This window comes from Balaenoptera physalus (assembly GCF_965194825.1).
Source record: "Balaenoptera physalus genome assembly, chromosome: 14".
Lineage (NCBI taxonomy): Eukaryota > Metazoa > Chordata > Mammalia > Artiodactyla > Balaenopteridae > Balaenoptera > Balaenoptera physalus.
The window spans coordinates 77680777-77692881 of NC_138893.1; the positions used below are offsets into that span (position 1 = coordinate 77680777).

Consider the following 12105-nt stretch of genomic DNA (forward strand, 5'->3'; position numbering starts at 1 on the left):
GGTCTGGGAGGATCCCACATGCCGTGGAGCAGCTGGGCCCGTGAGCCACAACTACTGAGCCTGGGCGTCTGGAGCCTGTGCTCCGCAACAAGAGAGGCCGCGATAGTGAGAGGCCCGCGCACCGCGATGAAGAGTGGCCCCCGCTTGCCACAACTCGAGAAAGCCCTCGCACAGAAACGAAGACCCAACACAGCCATAAATAAATAAATAAATAAATAAATAATTAAAAAAAAAAAAAAAAGAAAAGGAAAGCAGTGATGCAAATGGAACCTCTCACAGGGGCTACGGGGACACATAACAGAGACAGAGGTCAGAGGCAGGGAATCCCCGGGACACACAGCTAGGCCACACATGAACGTCGACTGTCGACTTCCTGAGCCATAAAGAGCCACCCCATCCTTCTGTTAGATTTGTGGAGGCCCAGGAGAAGGAAGGGGTCTGAAAGTGGATGGTGGTCCTAACAGGTTCTATTATCATTCCAAACTGTCCATACCACAGATGCCAGGCTGGCTCTGGCCAGAGAAATGTGAGCAAAAATGGCATACGTCAGTTGCAGGCAGAAGCTCCGGGAGCCCGTGTGTCGCTGGCCATGCCCCTCTTTTTCCCTCTGTCATGAGGTCACTGGCATTTCCAGTAGAGGCAACTCCTTCTGTCTGAGGCCCAGATTAAAGTTCACGACCAACTCCCACTGGGCATGTTACATGGGTAAGAAATGAGTCTTGGCTGGCAGACGTCACTGAGACTTTGGGATCATTTCTCACTGTAGCATAACTAAGCACAATCTGACTGACACAATGGGGATGTTATTGAGGTGAAGAACTCAACATCAGTGGCAACAGAGAAAGAGGGTACATTTGTCTTGGATGCGTTTCTCTACCTGATCCCTGAGCAGGTAAGAAGCAGAGGTGAGGGCTGAATACAGAGATGCCTAAGACACAGGGTCCTGGCCCCTTTGACCCCTCCGCTAACTGGAAAGGCTAGCGTCACGTCTCGTGTGGCTGGGTTTTCTCATTGCGCGCAGGTTAACCTCACTCGTCAGGCCCTGAGGGGCCTCACACACCTCCCAGGCCCCATGCAGAGACAGAAGATGCCTCTGAGGAGCCCTGGACGGCCAAGGAGGCTGGGCGGTGAGGGCAGTGGGCAAGGGTCATGTTTCTCCCTTCCCAGCAGAGGGCAGTGCACGTCCAGAGCCCTGGGGCCTGCAGTCCCCTGCACTCCCGCTCACAGACGTTGTGCTTGGTCCCTGACCATCTCCACAAAGGTCACTCGGTGTTTCAGCACACGTCCTGGGGAAATCAAAGCTTGTGCCTTGAGCTCAACACACTCAACGAGCAAAGACAGGACAGACATGGGACCTCTCTCTACTCCACTCCCAGCAGTTGAGCCAGGAGCACTGAGCCTTAGCCTTGGGAGACCAGCCAGTCTTTGCAGGGCCGGAGTGGAATTAGCAGAGTCTAAAGTCCTTGACTCCTCTGATTGTGGCGGCCCTTCAGGACCCCGCACCACCCCCAGAGGGAGGCTGAGACGTGGAAATGATCTGCCCCGGGGATCTGGAAAGCCACCCTACCGTGGAACCAGGGGGCGATGGCTTTGGTGCTCCTCTCAAAGCCAGCTCGGCGAGGCAGCTGCTCCTCCTTAAACCAGCGGACGATAACTTCTCTGGAGACAGGACACAGGGGCCGCTCCCAGGTCCTGCGGAGACAGAGACCGAGTGTGGGAGAGTCAGGGAGAGAGTGGAGGGTGAGAGAGGGGAAGGAAGGAGGGGGAGGGAGTGGGGAAGGCCGCTGTGAGAGTGAACAATCCCGACGCCCACACTCACGCCTGTGCAGAGGATTAAATGAGTCCAGGTACTTGAAGGCGCTTTGCAGATTATAATGTACCAGCTGTTATTGATTTTCCCAAAAGAAAACTGTTGTCACTTAGCTTGAAAAAAAGCCACGCAGGTGCAAGTGCGAAATAGGATAGGAGGGGATGTCTGAGGGAGAGAAAAGGCATATTTGCCCTCTAGAATGGCCAGGGCATAGACATCAGCATCTATGAAGAAGGATCGTAATGTAATAGGAGCAAAATTATTAATATGTGCGTGTCCTCCGCCCTCCCCAAACCCGCGCTGAAGAGAACTCTGGTTTTGCCCCTCCCTGTCTCACCCACCCCTGCCGTCTAAGGGGACACCTGGCTTGGCCAGCTAGCCTTCCATGTTTTATGAGGCAGAACCAGGACAGTGAAGAGCCTCAATCTGCTCTGGAAACGGCTGAGCTTCACCACCAAGAAGTAAGAGGGAAGAGGACAGAGGAAAGGGAGAGGGGAGGAAAGAGTCGCTGCCCGGGCTGACTTTTGTTGGAGGAGCGCGTGTGGAATTGAAGATCCTGGGAGGGAGATGAACGGGGGCACTTGAAGAAGGTCTGAGTAAGAAATTAGATGCTTTTTGACATTTTCTCATAAGTAAGCCCAGATTTTAATTGTTATACTGTGGCTTCTGAACGTATACAGAGACGGGGCCAAGTGAGACCCCGCTGTACTAGAGCCACACTAACATGAAGCCCAGTAAGGGTTTGACAGCACATGCCCCATAACAACACACACCACTGTGTGTTGAGGTGATATGCAGCAAGATCACACGGCACTGCTGCGTGGGATGAAAATAGAGCTTCAGCAGACTTTGGGCCCAGCTTGAACAACCACAGCTTTTTCACCCTTCCACCTGAGTGACAGCAGCCTAGCAAATTCTCACACTGTCATCGCTGTCTGTCCACCTAATAGCACTGGCATTTAGAATTCACCACCACTGTCATCGTCGCTTATGAAATAAACGTCAGCACGAAGTCACGACGTCTTTGCATTTCCCCTGCACCAACAAACACTTTGATGCTGAGCCCAGCACTTCCTGGCAAACCCCAGAATGAGCTCCTATTTTTACTTGCCCTAACATGAATCCACATACACACACACAGTAGTGAACAATGTGGATTTTAGAAAAGATGCAATAAGAAAGACAGAGGGTGAGGTTCCATTGAACAGCTTAAAGCCATCATCAGTGGAGCCGGTGCTCCAAACCCCTTGCTTCCCACTGCCACCTCTGCAGGTTTTTTTTAACCCCCCACCAGCCAGCTTTGCTCCTCTGTATCCGCCCTTGAGGGTTTCCCTCTTCTCAGGAACCTCAGGTGCTCTGCCTCTTTATGAAGCAGCACACTGCAGCCCTGCCCCAGCCTCCTCCTTCACACTTGCATTCCCCGATAAACAACTGTGCTCAGGGGGAAAAAAATATCCTCTGGTTTCTAGGACTCATCCTCCTTAGAAGGCAAGAGGAGGTTATAAATAACAGCAAGGAAAATTCGTTCACTCTTGTCCCTCTGTTTCTAAGCAGAGAATCTGATTCCCCAGAATATCAATGCTAGGACCAAGTGCTCCAAGAGGCGACCTGGTCAGAAGCCTCACGCCTGCACCTGGAACTCTCTCCCATCAACAATGTGTCTGCCCCCAGCATAACCGGGCGAGCATGGGCCGGCCGCCGGTGCCAGCACCACAGTGCTGAGAGCAGTGAGGCCACGGGGACCTGTTCCATGGGGCAGCCGCAGGAGGGAGGCTGGTGCGTGGCTTCTGGTGCCTGGGTCTGCCGCTGCATCTGCATGGTCCCTGGTCCCCCTGCTCCACCCAAGGCGGCACACTGTGGGTGTCACTTCTCCTCTACTGACAGCCACACACGGCGAGCCTGGAGCCAGACTGCAACACAGTTCATGCAGCTCTGTCTTCTGGGCCTGAAGGACAAATTATATGTCTCCTTTAAAAAAAAAAAAAAGCACAAGAGGAAGAAGGCTTTTCTAACTATGTCTCCAAATCCAGGAAACATAAAAGAAAATCTGACCTCATAAAAATCAAGAACTCCTGCATGACAGAAAACATCATCATAAAAGTCAAAAGACAAATGACAAATTGAGGGGAAAAAATGTTTATCACAAAGAAAAGCATCCCTAATATTTTCCCTAATATTTAAGGAGTTCCTAGAAACAGATGGCGAAAGGACCAATAACACAATGAAGAGGCAGGAAGGGAAGTGAACAGACAGATAGAGAAATACCAAAGGCCCTTAAACATATATAAAATACTTCATCTCACACATAAATAGAAATGAAAATTTAAATTTTCACTGAGATATTATTTCTCACACAAAACAACAGTCTGACAACATACTGTTGGCAAGGCTAAAGGATGAGAGTATTCATTGGTACCACTCCTGTGGAGGGCAAGTTGATGGTAACTATCAATACTATAAGTGCACGTAGCCCTTAACCCAGTGGTCCCACTTTTGGGAATCTCTCTTGTGGATAATAGTAGCATGTGTATAAAATTAATGTCTACAAGGTTACTCATTAAGGGCACTATTGGTAATAACCAAAGATTTCAAACAACACCAGTGTCCATTAATACAGGTTTCAAAAAATAAATTAGAGCACAGCCATGCAGTGGAATACTATGCAGCTGTAAAAAGAAAACTAAATAAAAATCATCAGGTAAGAATCGATATGCAAAGACCTCCAAAATTTATAGTTAAATGGAAAAAAAATCAAGATGCAGAACCATGTGTATGATAGGCAAACTTTTATGCAAAAAAAAGAGGGAGATACAACTTTTCACCTTGGCAGTTGCGAAAAGGAACTGGGAGGACACACAAACTAAGAACAGTGGTTCCCTGTGCAGGGAAGAGGGAACTGAGTAGATGGATGGCAAGGATGGGAGTCAGCCTTTTCTCCATGTATCTTTTTAAACTTTCTGGTTTGTGAATCATATAAATGACAAGGAAGGAGGGAAGGAAGGGAGGGAAGGAAGGAAGAAACGCAGATGTGGTCAGTTCTCCCTGGGCTGCAGGGAAAGAGAGAGAGGGGGTTTTATGAATAATCCTAAATCCCAATTAAAGCAAAACCCAGACAACCCTCTATCATCTGGGGCTGAATGGACTCTTCCGCAGGTTTATTGTGCTTCAGGGAGCAGCCTCTGAGCCCTCACTGGGGCAGCAGACAATCAGCAATAATGAGGAGGGGAACCAGCCTTAGGGCTGGCCTGAGGTGAGCACAGGCGGCAGGTGGAGAGGCTCCAGGCAACCTCCTGATCCTCGGTCCCAGCAATCATGGGCAGTCAGTCACCTGAGTGCCCTTGCCAAACCACTCATCAGCCCAGCGTGTAAGGACCCTCCTGCACTCAACTGCGTTCATCTGCAACCGGCTATCAGAACCCGGGATGCACCAGCATTGCCTGTGGTTACAAAAAGCAGCAGCCAGTTCTGGTTCCAGGCTGCTGGGCCACATTTAACCCATTTGAGGTCTTATATTACAAGTTCTTAACCTGGGGTCTACGGATCTTTAAGAGCTGGAAATTATATGCAAACATTTTGGGGTATTTACATATGTGCATTTCGCAGAGAAGAGGGTACACGGCTTTCTTTAGATTCTCAAAGGAATCCTAGACCCCAAAGAGGTGAAGCCTCCCAGAGCTCCAGAGTTGGTAGAAATCTCCAACCCCGACTCCTCTCCCCCGCTCCTGCCCCATTACACAGACTAGGGCACTGAGGCCAACAGAGGGGAGATGACTAGCCCCAAATTTCACAGCAAGTCGGAGGCAGAGCCGGACTGGATCCCTGGTGCCCTACGCCCCAGCCGAGGCCCTCCCCCCAGACACACCGCGGATGCGGATGCGGGATGCGAGGTCCGCGACCCACCTGCCAGGCACGGCCAGGGGTGAAGGCGGCCCCGGGCCCAGGAGGTGGTGGCAGAGTCTCGCCTCCTGCTCGTGGCTCTGGCCGAGCTCTCGGAACCTGGAGCTGAGGCCAGCGACCGTGCCCTTCTGGATGGCGCGGAGGGAGTGGCGCCGGTACTCGTCCCGGGCGCGCTGGGCTCGGCGCCTCCTCTCCTCGTCAGCCGCCTTGGACCGACGCACTGGAAAGGAATAGAGAGCGTGTTCACCCAGACCCGCAGCGCAGGCCATGCACTGAGCAAGCCAGTACATGGCCAGGAGCCCTGGGACTCACCCGGAGTCCCAGGATTCATCCGGATGCACCCACGTGCGCTGCGTGGAGGCTTGGCACCCGGCAATGGCAGGCCCGAGCTGAGCCAGCAGCCCTGGGTTAGCCTGTCCCTGCGGGGATAAAGACACTCATGACGGTTTGGGGTGGTCCAGCTGTTCCTGTGGCCCTGTTCCAGAACGAGCAAGCAACTTTTGGGTGGCAATTTACATCTCCATGTGTAGTTCTTCCTGGAGTGCCCTGCTCAGAGCAGCTTCTCAAACCCCGTGCCCCGCCCCAAGGACACCTGTCGAAGGGGTTAGCATCTCAAATACCACTGCCACCACCCATGCTGATTACAGCTTTCTCTGTGCCAAGCCCTGAGCTCCGGGCCCTCCCTGCAATATCGCATTATAGACACTTCCTCCAGCCACCAAGGGAGGAGGGCACATCACTACGTTTGCACAGAAACCCAGCCTCCGGGAGGTTAAGCAACTTGTCCGAAGTTAAATAGCTAATAAGGGGCAGAGCCAGGGTCGGAACCCAGGTGTGTCTGGCTCTGAAACCCATGCAGCTCTCTACACCACTCTACCCCACTTCTCAAGCTTCCTTCCATTTTAAAATCAGGTGTATCTGACACCAGAGCCCCTGCTCTTTCCTACAAAAAGCCACAAGAGCATTTAAGACCATCCCATCCAACCTCCTCATGTTACTCATGTGGAAACTGCTTTCCAAGGAAGGACGCCGACTTGCCCAGCTGGGTCAGTGGCCAAGCCTGGCCAGGAACCACCCTGTCTGCTACCACAGGATGAGTTGTTGGAAACTCTGGAGTCCCAGTTACGGTGCCCTTTCTCCTTGGTGTCCTGTGGCCTTGACAGCTGGTGGGTGAGTGCGTTGGAGGGAAGGGAGAGGATCCTTGGACAGCTCTGTCACGCCGCAGGTCCCAGAATGCCACGAGGCCCCTCTCTCTAGCCTCTGTCTTTTCATGTTCCCCAAGGCGGGGTGGGCATCTGCAAGTTGCTGCTTCTAAAACTCAAAAGGGAGTCCTGGGGCTGGGAAAGTGCCAAGAGAGGGAACAAAACCTGTTGCAGGCACGGTCTAGGATTAAAACCAATTATTTTGCAGTCTGATTGCATCGTGTCAGGCCCCTGTCTGCCTCTAAAATCCAGTCCTTTTGTAGAGAAGTCGTGGAGCTGGCCGTGTTCTTCTCGTTGTGCAAGACCGGGGATTGCCCTGGCCCAAGCAGGTCACCCTCCCCCCCACCCCGGGAGTAAAATCTTACCCATAGTCTAATTCTACTCCAATCTCCATCCAATACCTGTGTAGCAAGCACCTACAACCTACCAGTCAGGGAACTGTATTCTGTTAGCATTTGGAGGATACAAGGCACATGGCCCTCATGCGGAAAGAAAGCGCTTCTCCTTCTCAAGTTGTCAAAGTCCACTCTCAAAACATAACATCCCCCAGATCTGAGGAAGGCAGCAGGAAGTCTGTCCCTCAGAAGGTATTTATGGATGTGGAAGTCACATGCAGAGGATCTAATAAGCTGAGAGCTCCAGGGCAGGAGGGGAATTTTCTTTGGTCTATTCACGGATGCATTCATATGCATATGAATACATATGTATTCAGTCAGCAGGTGATAATATGCTTGGATGGCTGTGCCCAATTAAGTACTTAACTCTGCCAGGCCCTGAGCTGGATATAGAGGCAGCAAAGACCAGACGTCTTCCCTCAAGGCACTCAGAGCCTAGCTGGGAAAAGAAGACAAATAAATATCTCTAGCGCAAGGAGAACAGGGACTGATCAAGTACTGTCAGAGTTTAGGGGCAGTGGCACTCACATTCTGTGAGGAAGCCAGGGGCCACCACAGGAAATGGAGCATCCCACTGGGTCTGGAAAGGTCAATAGGAGTTTTTCCAGAAAAAGAAGAGGGAGGAATCCACCCCAGGGGGGAAAAAAACCTATATTTCCACTCCAGGTACTAAGAACACCATAGTGCCTGCTACCACGAGGCTCAAACAAGGCCAGGTTCCCCAGCACAGGCTTTGCGGTCACTAGACTACAAACCAAACACAGAAGCTTGTGCCCTATAAGGGCCAGTGACCTTTGAGTGTTGACAGCCCCTGAGAGACAGTCACACTCAGTGACAGAAGGAAGTCACATGCAAACTAGGAAGACAGATTTTTGGAACTTGGCTAGGAGAGTGCACAAGCTGTGGGTCACAGAGGGACTAAGCCCAGCCTCCTAAAACCCAGTTCTAGCTTTGCCATTGTCTTCCTCGGAAGCCTTCAGTGGCTCCCAATGCACACAGGACAAAGGGCAAACCCCTTGGCCCTTAAGGAGCATCCTGCCCGCCCCACTTTCTTTCCCAGCCCAGTGGGCCTCTGAGCTCCTGCCCACGCTCTGCGTTCGGGCGCCACCAAGCTCCCCACCATCCTGCGAACTCTCCTCTGTGCAGCTGTGTCCACCGACTCAGACCAGCTGTGATGCCCAGGCAGCGGCCTGGAGGGCACTCGGAGGTGAGGATGCAGCTGAGGCTGCACCAGGAAGCCAGCCCTGCCGCCCAGCCCCGACTATGGAAAAGGGACTGATGTGGAGTCAGACAGGGTTAACGGCAGCTCCGAGAGGGCTCTCTTGGGTCTTTTTCTTTTCTCGTGTTCTTTTTTTGAGACATAACTGACATATGTAAGCTTAAGGTGTACTATGTGCTGATGTGATACACTTAATATATTACAAAATGATTACCACCATAGCATTAGCTAACACTTCCGTCAGGTCCCATAGTTAATTTTGTGTGGTGAGAACATTTAAGATCTAGTCTCGGCAACTTTGAAGCATATAACATATTACTGTTGACTGTAATCCCTAGGCTGTGCATTAGATCCCCAGAATTTATTCATCTTCTAACTGCAAGTTTGTACCCTTTGACCAACATCTCCCTAACTCCTCCCCACCTCCCCCTTCAACACCCGCCCCCCCGCCCCCTGGCCCCTGGTAACCACCATTCTACTCTGTTTCTGCAAGTTCGGCTTTTTTAGATTTCACATATAAGTGATATCGTGTAGTATTTTTCTCTGTCTGACTTTTTTCAGTTAGCATAATGCCCTGAAGGTCCATGTTTGTTGTTGCAAATGGCAGGATTTCCTTCATTCCCATGGTCTTTATCCAATCATCCGTTGACAGATGTTCATGTTGTTTCTATAGCTTGGCTATTGTGAATAATGTTGCAATAAACATGGGAGTACAGATATCTCTTTAATAGCCTGATTTCATTTCCTTTGGAAATATACCCAGAAGGGGGATTGCTGGGTTATACGGTAGCTTTATTTTTAATTTTTTGAGGAACTTCCATACTGTTTGCCACAGTGGCTGCACCATTTGACATTCCCACCAACAGTGCACAGGGTTCCCTTTTCTCCCATCCTCATCCACACTCCATGCCAGCTTTCTTAAGAGAGTCCCTGAATGCCTCTAGGCCTCACTTTATACCTCTGTCAAAATGAGAATGACATGAATGTCTGCCACACTGAGTTATTATGAAGATTAAATGAAACATAAAATTCTATAAACTATGAAGTACTTTTTTCAAAGCAATGTCTTACTAAATCAGGCCTCTGACCTTGATCCTTTGTTCAGATTTCCCAAAGCCTGATTCTGGAAACTAGCTGCCTGGGTTCAGATCTCAACTTCATTTACCAGCTGTGTGACACTGGACAAGTTACTTAATCACCCTGGGCCTCCATTTCCTCAAAAGTAAAATGGACGTAATAAGAGTCCCTACCTCATAAAGTTGTTATGAAGTTGTTAAGAGAGCTAATAATATAAACCACTTAGACCTGTGTCAGGTACATTTTAAGCACCATGGTAAGTGTTAGCTAAAACTTTTATTTTCATTAGCCCTGGCATTACCATGTTCAAAATGTAGCCATAAACAATTCTTGGCCAGTCCAGGAGCGGGCACCCTTGATGCTCGGTCACATGGAATCTGGGTCTGTTTACAAGCAGTGCGGGATCTTAGTTCCCTGACCAGGGATTGAACCCGGGGCCACGGCAGTGAAAGTGCCCAGTCCTAACCACTGGACTGCCAGGTACTCCCAGCTTACCCTAAATTAAGCTTTGAAATCTTAAAAGGTTGCTTCTGTTCCTTCTCTGAATCCGGGATAGATTCGAACTGTATCATATGACTCTGCCATGGAAACCCTCGGCCAGAATTCGAAGTTTTTTCTTCTATCCCATTGAAAACAACCATAAGCATCTTGTGCCCTGAAGTGGCACGTATCGGACAGTCTTTGTCCCCGGAGGACACACTGCAGAGACGAGGGCCCCAACCGAGTCACCCGCTTCCTCCCACGGCCCAAGTTCCCAAGGCCTGCATTGCACGCAGAACAAAGCGGGGCCAGGGCCATTCCCACTTCTAAGGTAGGTTCCAGGGTCTCCTTTCTCCATCTGTTAAGAGGGAGAATGAACCTCATCTCTCAGAAATACATAAAGACAGCTGAGCAGCGTGAAAACACTGAGGACCAGAAGAAAAGATGAATTTAGAGACTGAAAAAATGGACCAACCACAATGAGATTCCTCTTCACACCTATGTGGATAGCTATTATTTTTTAAATTTTTTAAATTAAAAAAAAAAAGGTGAAAGTAACAAGTATTGGCAAGGACATGGAGAAATTGGAACCCTTAGGCATCGTTGGTGGGAATGTGAAATGGTGCAGCTGCTGTGGAAAATAGTACAGCAATTCCATAAAAAATTAAACATACAATTACCGTATGATCCAGCAATGCCAATTCTGGATATATACCCAAAAGAACTGAAAGCAGGAATTCAAACAAATATTTGTACAGCCATGTTCATAACAGCATGATTAACAACAGCCAAAAGGTGGAAATAACCCAAATGTCCATCGATGGATAAATAAAGAAAATATAGTTTACACGTACAAGTAACAGCATCCAGCCTTCAAAAAGGGAGGAAGTTCTGACACATGCTACAACATGGATGAATCTTAAAGACATTATGCTAAGCGACTAAGCCAGCCACAAAAGGACAAACATTGTATGATTTCACTTATATTCCACTTACTGCACTTAGAGTAGTTAAATTCACAGAGTAGAAAGTGGCGGCTGCCAGGGGCTACAGGAAGGGTGAAATGAGTTATAGTTTAATGGGGACAGAGTTTCAGTGTGGGAAGATAACCAGTGTTGGAGGTGGGTGGTGGTAATGGTAGCACAACACTATGAATGTACTCAATGCCACTGAACTACACACCTAAAAATGGTTAAAATGGTCAATTTTAAGTTGTATACTTTACCACATTTGGTTTTTTTAACCTTTTTGAGGGGGGAGGGCCGTGCCATACAGGATGCGGGATCTTAGTTCCCTGACCAGGGATCGAACCTGTGCCCCTGCATTGGGAGCACAGAATCTTAACCACTGGACCACCAGGGAAGTCCCCTACCACAATTAAAATGAAAAAAAAAAAAAAAAAAAGGACATTCTGGCTTGGGGAGCAGCGAGCTGAGAAGGAAGAGGCCAGAGCACAGCAGGGTGTCACCGTTAGCCAGAAATGTCCCCAGCTGTGTCCCTGCTGCCATCCCTCCGTTCTCTCACCTGCAGATCAAGGGGAAAGATCCCTTCCATCTCTGCTCTCCTAGCACGAGGATGCACCCACATCTGCCCAGCGTGGGACCACCTCCCGGAGCTAAGACACCACCCTCCAGGACTGCCTAGCCTGCAGCCCTCCTGCTCAAAAGAAACCACATCCCGCAGTCTGGGGAGTCCGGCCACACCCATGCCAGAGCTGGGAGTTTCAGCTGTCCCAGGCTCGGGGGTGGGGAGACAGCTGAGCATTCTGCTTGGCTTTGCTCCTAACTCTCTGTCTAGCCCAGGACAAGTTTTCATCTCTCTGGGTCTTAGTGTTCCCTCCATGGAAAATAGAGACCATCCCCCCCTTCGTCCAAGGGCTGCCAAAACTGCCAGGCTGCTCTGGAATCACGACCCTGCCTGTGCCCTAGCCTCCCGCTCAGTTCTCCAGTGCTGAAGAGAAACAGCAGGACTTGGGTTTCCTCTTGGCAGCATCTCTGGGAGCAGTTACAGAGCTCCAGAAATATG

At 50.0% G+C, this 12105-nt stretch overlaps 1 protein-coding gene across 10 annotated transcripts in view; it reads right to left on the bottom strand.

Moving 5' to 3' along the window:
- Positions 1-12105, bottom strand: part of SH2D4B (SH2 domain containing 4B) — a 159308-nt gene that overhangs the window by 101924 nt on the left and 45279 nt on the right. For 4 of the 10 annotated variants that reach the window (XR_014253612.1, XR_014253615.1, XM_082425710.1 and 1 more), the window contains exons 5-6: positions 5711-5927; positions 1568-1692 (exon numbers count right to left, since the gene is read on the bottom strand). The exons of 2 other annotated variants lie outside the window; for them this stretch is intronic. Coding sequence is in view for 5 of the 8 variants with exons in the window: in XM_082425710.1 (XP_082281836.1) it covers positions 1568-1692; positions 5711-5927 (342 nt within the window). In the remaining 3 variants the exon portion in view is untranslated. Of the gene's footprint in view, positions 1-1567; positions 1693-1719; positions 4768-5710; positions 5928-12105 lie in introns of those variants that run through there. 4 more of the 10 variants (XR_014253613.1, XM_082425714.1, XM_082425713.1 and 1 more) reach the window with 2 other exon arrangements.